Genomic DNA, 11,808 nt, shown 5'->3' on the forward strand with positions numbered 1-11,808 from the left:
TTTACTAAAACTTATGGATTGACTCCTTCCCCATGAACCATGGACCTTGCCGTTGGTGGGGAGGCTTGCGTGCCTCAGCGATACAGATGGCCGTACCGTAGGTGCAACCACAACGGAGGGTTATCTGTTGAGAGGCCAGACAAATGTGTGGTTCCTGAAGAGGGGCAGCAGCCTTTTCAGTAGTTGCAGGGGCTACAGTCTGGATGATTGACTGACCTGGCCTTGCAACATTAACCAAAACGGCCTTGCTGTGCTGGTACTGCGAACGGCTGAAAGCAAGGGGAAACTACGGCCGTAATTTTTCCCGGGGGCATGCAGCTTTACTGTATGGATAAATGATGATGGCGTCCTCTTGGGTAAAATATTCTGGAGGTAAAATAGTCCCCCATTAGGATCTCTGGGCGGGGACTACTCAAGAGGACGTCGTAATCAGGAAAAAGAAAACTGGCGTTCTACGGGTCGGAATGTCAGATCCCTTAACCGGGCAGGTAGATTAGAAAATTTAAAAAGGGAAATGGATAGGTTAAAGTTAGATATAGTGGGAATTAGTGAAGTTCGTTGGCAGGGGGAACAAGACTTTTGGTCAAGTGAATACAGGGTTATAAACACAAAATCAAATAGGGGTAATGCAGGAGTAGGTTTAATAATGAATAGGAATGTGGGTAAGCTACTACAAACAGCATAGTGAACGCATTATTGTGGCCAAGATAGACAGCCCACGCTTACTACAGTAGCACAAGTTTATATGCCAACTAGCTCTGCAGATGATGAAGAAATTGAAGACATGTATGATGAGATAAAAGAAATTATTCAGGTAGTGAAGGGAGACGAAAATTTAATAGTCATGGGTGACTGGAATTCGAGAGTAGGAAAAGGGAGAGAAGGAAACATAGTAGGGGAATATGGATTGGGGGTAAGAAATGAAAGAGGAAGCCGCCTGGTAGAGTTTTGCACAGAGCGTAACTTAATCATAGCAAACACTTGATTCAAGAATCATGAAAGAAGGTTGTATACATGGAAGAATCCTGGAGATACTAGAAGGTATCAGATAGATTATGTAATGGTAAGACAGAGATTTAGGAACCCGGTTTTAAATTGTAAGACATTTCCAGGGGCCGATGTCGACTCTGACCACAATCTATTGGTTATGAACTGTAGATTAAAACTGAAGAAACTGCAAAAAGGTGGGAATTTAAGAACATGGGACCTGGATAAATTGAAAGAACCAGAGGTTGTACAGAGTTTCAGGGAGAGCATAAGGGAACAATTGACAGGAATGGGGGAAAGAAGTACAGTAGAAGAAGAATGGGTAGCTTTGAGGGATGAAGTAGTGAAGGCAGCAGAGGATCAAGTAGGTAAAAAGACCTTTGGAGAGAAGAGAGCCACTTGTATAAATATCAAGAGCTCAGATGGAAACCCAGTTCTAAGCAAAGAAGGGAAGGCAGAAAGGTGGAAGGAGTATATAGAGGGTGTATACAAGGTCGATGTACTTGAGGACAATATTATGGAAATGGAAGAGGATGTAGATAAAGATGAAATGGGAGATACGATACTGCGTGAAGAGTTTGACAGAGCACTGAAAGACCTGAGTCGAAACAAGGCCCCGGGAGTAGACAACATTCCATTAGAACTACTGACGCCCTTGGGAGAGACAGTCCTGACAAAACTCTACCATCTGGTGGGCAAGATGTATGAGGCAGGCGAAATACCCTCAGACTTCAAGAAGAATATAATAATAAAGGAAACAAAAGAAAAATTCGGAGTAGGTATTAAAATCCATGGAGAAGAAATAAATCTTTGAGGTTCGCTGATGACATTGTAATTCTATCAGAGACAGCAAAGGACATGGAAGAGCAGTTAAACGGAATGGACAGTGTCTTGAAAGGAGGATATAAGATGAACATCAACAAAAGCAAAACGAGGATAATGGAATGTAGTCGAATTAAGTCGGGTGATGCTGAGGGAATTAGATTAGGAAATGAGACACTTAAAGTAGTAAATGAGTTTTGCTATTTGGGGAGCAAAATAACTGATGATGGTCGAAGTAGAGAAGATATAAAATGTAGACTGGCAATAGCAAGGAAAGTGTTTCTGAAAGAGAAATTTGTTAACATCGAGTATAGATTTAAGTGTCAGGAAGTCGTTTCTGAAAGTATTTGTATGGAGTGTAGCCATGTATGGAAGTGAAACATGGACGATAAATGGTTTGGACAAGAAGAGAATAGAAGCTTTCGAAATGTGGTGCTACAGAAGAATGCTGAAGATTAGATGGGTAGATCACATAACTAATGATGAAGTAATGAATAGAATTGGGGAGAAGAGGAGTATGTGGCACAACTTGACAAAAAGAAGGGACCGGTTAGTAGGACATGTTCTGAGGCATCAAGGGATCACAAATTTAGCATTGGAGGGCAGCGTGGAGGGTAAAAATCATAGAGGGAGACCAAGAGATGAATACACTAAGCAGATTCAGAAGGATGTGGGTTGCAGTAAGTACTGGGAGATGAAGAAGCTTGCACAGGATAGGGTAGCATGGAGAGCTGCATCAAACCAGTCTCAGGACTGAAGACCACAACAACAACAACAATGGATTGACTTTTTTCAGGTTCATAAACATTTTATTTTTATCTGTTATTACTTTTATGTTGTAATTTCATGTACTGTCATGTTCCATGATCTTGGAGATTTGCTCCTTAATTTGGTCCTATGGAACTTTAAATAAATAAGATATACTAAATGACGGTAATATGTGTATGATTGTTTACAACAGTCTCTCTAAATTTGACTTCAGTCTTTCTTGCAAAATGATCTGTGTGGGTTGTGAATATTAATTTTGCAAATAGAAAATCAGGAGTGTAGAACAAGAAATTTCCGTAAATATTCAGTTTTTTTTAAAATCAGAGATTTAGAAACAGCAAATTCGACATGATTCAAATTTCATAGCAGCAATGAAACACTGTACCTGTAATAATAACAATAAGAAAAGGAACGGACTTGGAAGCAAGAAATAAAACCTTAAGATTAACAAGACATGATGCAGCAAAACTTGAATTAATAAATTTCAGGAAACTTCTCATGCATAAAACTGCTGTTTTCTGTATTGAACCTACAATTCTTTTTTTCTCTCACAGCTCATACTTTTTAGGCACTTTTAAATGAACGTACTCACAAAAAGTTGTGGAGAATAAAATGTAGTTATTGTTTCTGTTAAGGAAGATTTTTGTTTTACTTTGCAGCAAAGCAGAAGAAAGCCTGGAACTGATATGGCAGAAAGGAAACACGGACAACTCCCCAAAAGATTCCTTGAAACATGTCAATTTCCTTCCTGATACAGATGATGCTTTTCATAATAGTAACAGTTAGCTGTTGTAGCTCTCATAATTATGCTATGTTTGTATCATAATAAAAATGTCACATTCGCTTTTACATCCTAGTCATTTTAAGATTTGTGATATTTGAGTGAGCAGTTAAGCACAATGCATTTTATTGTGAAAATCTTATACCAAAGAAAATACGGTTTATTTAAATCACTTGTTCACAAATTTGAATATTTCAAGCTCTATGTACATCAGTATGATTAACTGAATTGTTTAGAACTGTTTAACTGTATTGCTTTCTTTCTCAAACTGTAGATTTTTTAAGCTGATAGCTGATCTTGCAAAGAGTGTTAATTCTTTAAACATGGTGTCTGTTTACTACAAGTCAGATTAATTACTTAGGGATTGTTTATGTTTAGTACTTCCTCAGTTTTTCAATAAGCGGTAAACTCATTCCCTTTTCTTCTCATGTACTTCCATTTTGATTTTCCTTTTGAAATCTCCCACACCACCACCATACATTACCAAATGAATGTTGGTAACATGTTCCTGAAACAGTAGAATGTTTGTCTATCCAGCATATCACGATTCTTGCATGTTGACAGAAAATATATCATAGTCAGAGGAGCTGCAGAAGATTGATGGAAACAGGCTGTGGGATGTGTAGGTTGGACCAGTTAATAATAAGATACATTCTCTGAGTGTGGTAGTGAAAGCATCTATTCAGCGGAAGACTGAGAGGAAACAAATAAGAACTGCAGAGGAGCTGGAGAATCTATAGACCAACAAAGAAGAAACTGGAATGAAGACTTTCATGACAGTAGTACATTGCTGCTGATAAACCTTTTGAGGTATGAGGTCGTGGTGCACGAAACTCTTCTGTTTCTAACATTTCGCGCAGAACTGCGCTGAACATTTTCAAAGGCATTGCATCACATTGAGTCTGCGAGACTCAACAGAGGAGCAACGCCTCTGTTAGGAACAGAAGAGTTTCGTGGACCATGACTTTATACCCCAAATGGTTTGCCAGCAGCAAAGAAGAAACTGGCTCAAACAGATAATACACAGATAGTAAAAATGCAAATGATAAGTGGCAGCTATTCAGAGGGTTTGCCAAAGATCCCAGATGTGTTACATTAATCATACCTGTGCTCCACACACTAATAGCTACAAGAAGAAAAATTAAGAGAACTTATTCACCTTAGTGGGGATTGACTCCACAGGTAAAAGCAATTCAAACCTAGTATATTAATTGAAAACAGCAGCATTTTCACTGCTGTGTAGTTCAGAATGTAGATGATTTTCCAAATATGTTATGTATTTATTTATAAACATCTTCAGATAAATAAGTAACTAATATTTAGTGTAAAATGTAACAATTGAAAATTCAGGATATTTTATGTGGGGTTTAGTTCTCTTCTCAGTTTTTCAGTGAGAATGTTTTCTCTTTTTGGCAACAAGTAAATTTGCACAAGACTAGGAAACAGGCTCAAAACAGATATTATGTTCACCATATTCATGTACACAGTTATGTGTTTCATTGGAACTAGTCCATTAGGAATCTTGAGAAATGATTTTTTAACTAGGGAGGAAGAAGCCATTATTTCAACAAAGGTTGTACTCGTACAATAAACAATACATCAGAGACCCAGCTCAAAGTGTCTGAGACACATCAATGTCAATTAAATCCGAATTTCATTAGGAATGCCTCAAACACATGACTGTCTTCCATAGAGTGAGGACTCAGTTCTTTGAGACGTTTGTGGCACATTACTTTACATCTTCTACCTTAGCTTTGTGTTCTTGGAGTCAACCTTACTAAACTTGGTTTCAATGTGAAATCTACATATAGGCTGTGGTTAAACATTCTTTTCCATATGTTTCTTGAGGGTATTAGTCTTGTGGGAGAACCTCGCTGAAGTCTGGAAAAGTAGAAGAGAGATTGCAGCAATATGAAGCTCAGTGTGTTAGTTGTGTAGGTGGTTGGTAGTTATTTACAAAATTTAAAGATCTGAATTTGGAACTCAGTTCTTCTTCTTCCTGCACCTTGTGGAAGGTTGTCTTCTTGGTCGCTTCTTACCATTTGAAATTAGTGAAAAACCACTTTGGTCCATATGTCATCAATTCACCTGGCCACATGCCCTACACATTCCAAGTCTGTTCGTCGATCCATGTATTTATTTTTCTTTACTCCTAGCAATTCCAAATGTGCATCTTCCATTACTAACATTCAGCATTTGAATAAATTTAGCATCAGTTGTATATACGTCACTATCAAAAGTCTGAACTGGTAATATAAACTGTTTGTAAAGTTTCCTTCTCAGACTCATTGTAAGCTAAGATTTGAAAACACTATACAGTTTACAAAAAGCATTCAGCGCAATTTTTACTGTCCACCCAGTCTTCAGTTGCCCAAAATACAAAAACTCATCGACTGGTTCAGTGACTTCAGTGTTGAATTGTACTATTTTCTTTTAGAGGTGTAGATTACACACTATTTTAGTCTCATAAAAACTGATTTCTACCAAAGTCTTGGACTTGTTCCATTAATTTCTTCCATTTGTTGTTGAAATTTATCTGCACTAATGGCAAACAGCAGAATTTCATTATCAGAATGAAAGTAATGAGACTTCTTGCATTAACATAAATCCTTTTTTTTTTTTCTTTCCAGCTTGTGAATCTTTAAACTTCCTCATGATAATAATTAAGGTGATATGGAACATCTTTACCTGACTCTTCTTTCAGTTATAAATTTTCATTATCCTGATGCAGTTTGATAGAAGCAGTAGCATTGATTTAGATAAATTCAGTATCCTAGCTCTGTAATCTAGTCGTATGTAATTACTATTTGGTTTCAACACAGTTTTAATCTGATTAGAAAAAATAAATTGTTTCACATTGAAATGTAATTATTGCAATATATTAACTTCTCTTATTGTTACCAAATGGTACAAGATACAAGAAGTATGATAAGAGCACACCTCCATTTTGGAATATGATGTAGAGAATTATCCGTATCAGAAACTCTTGAATTCTTTCTGCTTTTCTCTCCCATTGTACCATTGCCAACACTTCTTTTTCCTCCTTGTCTTTTTCATATTTCAGTGTCCATACTTGGTCAATTACAGTGCCTGCAGCCATTTATGTGCAGTTCTCTGTCATGATTCTACAGAAAAGATCAAAGATTTAAAAGTTTTCACTGAATGCAGCACCATCCTTCCCAGGCTGCCACTGCTGTTCATTCAAGATAAACAGGGGTCTGTGCCCAGCAAATCCTCATTAGCTTCTTCAAAAGATGTACTATTATTGTTATTATTATTATTATTGTGGACTCCTCCACGTTGTGCTTTCCAAGAAATTAGGAAGATGTTTTTGCATAGAATTTGTACTTTTTGCATGGAGTGAGTCTGTTAAAGTAGTTAAGACCAATTTTTCTCTTTACAGTTACTTGCAATTTAAGGTTTTCTCAACAGTATGGCTGTTTGAAGAAATCACAAATGTGCAGCCAAGTGTAATCAATGAAGGCAGCAATGGGAGGGGGAGGACTGTGTAGATTCATACTCTGAAGCTTTCAATGGTTATATCTGGCTGTACTACCTCATTTTCTTCAGGCACCTATAACATTTCTAAAACTAGGATTAGAAGATCAATGATGCAGAATGATTATGAGTCCACAGAAATTGTAAATGTGTATGATGGAGGTGGGGAAAGGAGAAACAACAGGACAAAGGGAGAACCAGAGTGAGGCAAGTATGAGAAAATTTTAGAAGTACAGAAACTACTAGGTTGCTAAAAAGTATTTGGTTAGTTCTTATAAGTATTTTGAGGCATTTAACAGCTTGATGTGAGAGCGAATGTCTTAAAAACGGAGTCCAAAGGTAGCAGGGGTAGATGGGCACACAGGAAACAGAAAGAGGGGGGGGGTGGGGTGGGGAGGGGGGGTGGGAATAATTACTGATGCAGAAGATACTGCTCAAGTTTGGCAATATATAGCTGGTTCATCCCTGTTGCAAATGAATGGCATCTATGCCCATGTGACATTTTATGTCTATCAGTTTGCTAGGGAGTATCTGGAGAGAAGGCAAGTCCTACAAATCAAAATCATTTTACACCAAATAAAAGATAAGACCACAGAAATAATGCCACGGTAGAAAAAGTATGTACAGGTACTGTGTCTGTACCAGAAAATTTGATTTCCATAAAACTCTCCCTTCAAAGAATATCCTAGATACCTATCAATGAGAAATATGATATGCAGTCATGTTGCAGATTCCAAACCAAAGTGATTGTTGCCAAATACAGCTGGATTTTATGAAAGATATATTCCAGCACATGTAGTACTTGCTATCTCAGCTTCTCATCCATTCACCTTGACAGAACAAAGTCACGTTTATAAGCTGACCACTATACAATTTGTGCTCAGTTTCTTTGTATTTTGATAATGCTTTACGTGAACTATCTTAAATAACCACTACTAACATTATTTCACTTCTCTTGATGTTAGTGTTTTATTGCTTCTGCATTTCAGCAGTTCAGCATTGTAGGATATGCATTTTGTAGTGGTTTCTGCTATTTTTTTTAATTTGATTACTAGTATTAGTTTATTGATCAGAAATTTATTTGATGGGAATTTGATGTTCTTTGAAAGTGTATAACTATTAAAAAGGTAATGCCTTATCCCTCAGTACCATACAGATAAAATAAGGTTCGTCCCTTTATAGATACATTTAAACCAATTACGACCAAAAAGGAAAGATCACATTTTCTGAAGTAATCTGCGGTACCATAATACATTGTTATGGACCTGTGCTCTGCTGTTGTATATCACAGAAAATTGAGAAATTGGAGTAATCGAACATTATTACTGAATGTAATAAATGTCTCACAAGGAGAAAATGGCCTGAAATGAAATTAGTCAAATATAAAGGTAGAAAAAGTGTCTGCTTACAGGTCACAGGAGATAGAGTGAGTGATATCTACCAAAAAAAAGACAGCTTTTCTAGCTTTTGGAACCGCCCTTTTCTTTCTTTTATAATGAAAAACAGTTTGTGGAATCAAACAGTGGAAACTCCAGGTAGGAATATCAACAATGTAAGGAAAGATAGATTGCTACTTACTATAAAGAAGACACATAAGCTGCAGGCAGGCACAATTAAAAGACACTTACATAGAGCTATCAGCCACAGCCTTCGTCAGCAAACACACACCATTTACACACATGAGCAAGCACACGTCATGCACACGTGACCACCAGCTCCAGCATCATGGTTTGGAATGGCTAATAGTAATCTATCTTTACCTGCATTGTTGAAAAGAGTCTTTCGGTTATTTTAGGTTGTTGCATATCTTTCCTCCCATATAGAAACACAGTTAAATGCATCTTGGCTATCAACTGTAAACTGTGAGATTTGAAGACCTGGAACAGAGCAGCACTCCTTTATGCAACACATCACACTGTCGAGTATCACAGTCTTAAACCTCAGAAGCTACTTATACCTCAATTAAAATAACTTTGAGAGAGCGCATTTCACCTTATTGGCTCTTTGTTGATATACACAGAGCCATGTTAAGTTTGACTGGCTGGACACTGACAACAGTGTGCCATGCCACTTCAATCTGTCAATCATAAAGCATCATTTTTTGTTTCTTTATTGTAGCTATAAACCATAAAAAAAAGGAGTGTTCTTCCCCAGCCCCTCCCTCCCCCCCCCCCCCACCCCACCCCACCACACACACACACACACACACACACACACACACACACACACACACACACAAAATCCCTTCCTCCCTCCTTCCCTCCGCCTTATCTTTCCCTTCTTTTGATGAATGAAGAAACCCTTGATTCCAAAAGCTAGCAAAAGGTGGGCATTTTTTCTGCTATTATCTGCCTGAAATGTCATATTAGGCCAATATTTCAGTTCAGATCTCATTTATAGTATATATTAAAGTTATTGATCAACTTAAAATTTTATAATTGTGAGCTTCCATTAACATAAATTTTATATATACTATATTGCTCCATAAAGCTGGCAATATTAATGGTTGTGTATAGAACTATAAAATTTTATTCCATAAATTTGTGAAAATAATTTTCACAACACAAAATTTTGTGTGTTTTTATATGATCTTAATTTTGTTTCATGAAAGAGTATTGTTCTGTTCATTTGAATGTGATATATTGTAAAAAAAATCATACATTGCACCAAAAATATGTATTACTTTTTAACTCATCATGTACTGTCATTCATACAAAAACTTCATTGATGGTTGTGAAATGTTTGACAAATATTAAACCATGCATCAGTATTAAAGCTTGTATCAGAGATATTTCTTTCCCTTCATGAGTGCTGGAATCAATTTCTGACCAGGGAATTTGTGCCACACAGTGGAACATATGTTTAATTGTTCCACATAAAATATCAGACTTGATAGAGAAACTTCAAACAACTTCATCAGTCATAAAAGCTAAATTCAGTGTTGCACAGTTCTCCAAACAAGTCAGTAGTTAGTTAATCTCTTTTTTGAAAAGTTGATTATCTTGACCTAAAATGATTCACCAAAGACAATTTTGACACATTTCATAGACAAATATTTCTGATTTACCATAAAACACCACAAAATTGCTCAAAAGCTTAGGAAAAGGATAGTCAGGTGCCAAGATAGAAGAGAACTGGGTATGGAAGGGGAATGGGTTGAAACAGGTGTAGCTGCATAGCTCTGGCTGAAAACGAGTCAACTGGGACAGACCGACCACTGTGGCATCCTCAGTCAATGATGTTATCTGGATGCTGCATGGAGGAGAGTTAGGTCCACTCTACCAGCCACTGCCAGCTTTGTATATCTTAGAGCCACTATTTGTCATTCAGCTAGCTCCTCAGCTGGCATCATGAGACTGAGTGGACCCTGTTACATACCTCCCAACAAGGAAAAATTCCTGGCAGTCCCGGATTTGAACCTGGGCCCTCCACATGACAGTCGGCCACACTGACTCCTCAGCTAAAGAGTCAGATGAAACAGGCATATATACAGAGAAATTCATGGAAAGACAATAGTAAAAGCCACAATACAAGGGACTGCTGCTGATAATTTGAAGCTATTCAAGAAACAACTCGATGTTTTTATCTTCTAACTATATTGACGTTATACTAGGTTAAATACCTCTGCCAAAAAGCAGTTACTTAATAAAACTGAGAAAATAACAGTCTCCTCCTACTTCTTCATTTTATTTTTAAAGTAGCATCAAACCTGGCAGTTTTATGACATTACATGTATAACTTGAGTAAAATGTTTTGGGTAGTTAATGTTAAGATTTGTTCATTTGCTCACTTATTTTGTTCTTTAAATTCCATCGTGAAGGAAAGTCTTCAGGAATGTGGAACAAGTCGCATTACCATTAACAGTGAGAAGCAGCCACTGCAGATTATGACTTGCACCAATCCACCCACAACAATAATTATGGCAATTATTTGTAGATTACTTTATATATGTACATTAGGAAAAAAAACAGCTGCTTTGAAAAAATGCCATTGCTTCCCATTTCATACATAATTAGGTTTGTACAGAACCCTTAGAGTGGAAGTCCTATTTGCACTAGTCCGGTTTTGTTTTATGTTAACATTTCAGCTGGGTCCAAAATAATTAAATATAAATATTAAGTCATAACTCAAGTAGAAAATGATTTTAACTTCGACAATAAATAAAATTTTCTTGTAACATACTTCTTGTTTGGCTGATTCATGATGCCCTTTGTTGTGCTTGAGTCTAATTCGATAAACACTTTTGAACTGAATTCGTTTTGTAGATAAGAAATAAGTGTGTAATAAGAAATAAGTGTAATCGATAGTAAATGTCCTGGTGAGTTTGAGGAGGGGGGTGCACATTCCTGTTCGCTTGTGTGTGCCAGTCAAAGGCATAGATCTTTGCCCGATATTCAGCTGTCTTCATTACTTTTTTTTTGTATGTGTCACAATATTGTCCTAATAAGTGGAAGCAAAGAAAAACTACAACTTATGACAAGTACCTACAGAAACATTGCAAGGCAAACAGGATTAGAAATTAATGAGAAGAAAACGGAGTACATGGTCGTGAATAAGGCACCCAATGATGGTAGGCACTGACAATTGATCATCTCACTTTTAAAACAGTAGACACCTTTAAATATTTGGGAAGCATCATCAATGAACAGAATAAAATGGAAATTTAAATTAAAGTGAGGATAGCAGCAGCAAATAAAGCTTATTTTGGCCTACAAGATGTGTTATCCAGTAGAGCTGTTTCCAGAAGCTTCAAACTTAGGCTATATCAGGGTGTAATTCTGCCAGTAGCTCTATATGGGTCAGAAAGCTTCACATTTAGAAAAGCAGGTGAACAAAAATTACTATTTTTTGAAAGGAAAATATTAAGGAGACTTTTTGGACCCAAAAGAGACACAGAAACACAGGAGTGGAGAATACTTAAAAACCAGGAATTGAAGGAGCTACATCAACAG

At 36.9% G+C, this 11,808-nt stretch overlaps 1 protein-coding gene across 3 annotated transcripts in view; it reads left to right on the plus strand.

Annotated features, from left to right (window-relative positions):
• The window catches only part of LOC126416042 (centrosomal protein of 89 kDa-like), a 98,704-nt gene that overhangs the window by 85,957 nt on the left and 939 nt on the right, over window positions 1–11,808 (plus strand). The window contains exon 11 of one of the 3 annotated variants that reach the window (XM_050083508.1): window positions 3,237–3,426. The exons of the other annotated variants lie outside the window; for them this stretch is intronic. Within the exon in view, the coding sequence (XP_049939465.1) occupies window positions 3,237–3,363 (127 nt within the window). The 3' untranslated portion in view covers window positions 3,364–3,426. Of the gene's footprint in view, window positions 1–3,236; window positions 3,427–11,808 lie in introns of those variants that run through there. 3 annotated transcript variants of the gene reach the window in all.

This window comes from Schistocerca serialis, chromosome 8 (assembly GCF_023864345.2).
Source record: "Schistocerca serialis cubense isolate TAMUIC-IGC-003099 chromosome 8, iqSchSeri2.2, whole genome shotgun sequence".
Lineage (NCBI taxonomy): Eukaryota > Metazoa > Arthropoda > Insecta > Orthoptera > Acrididae > Schistocerca > Schistocerca serialis.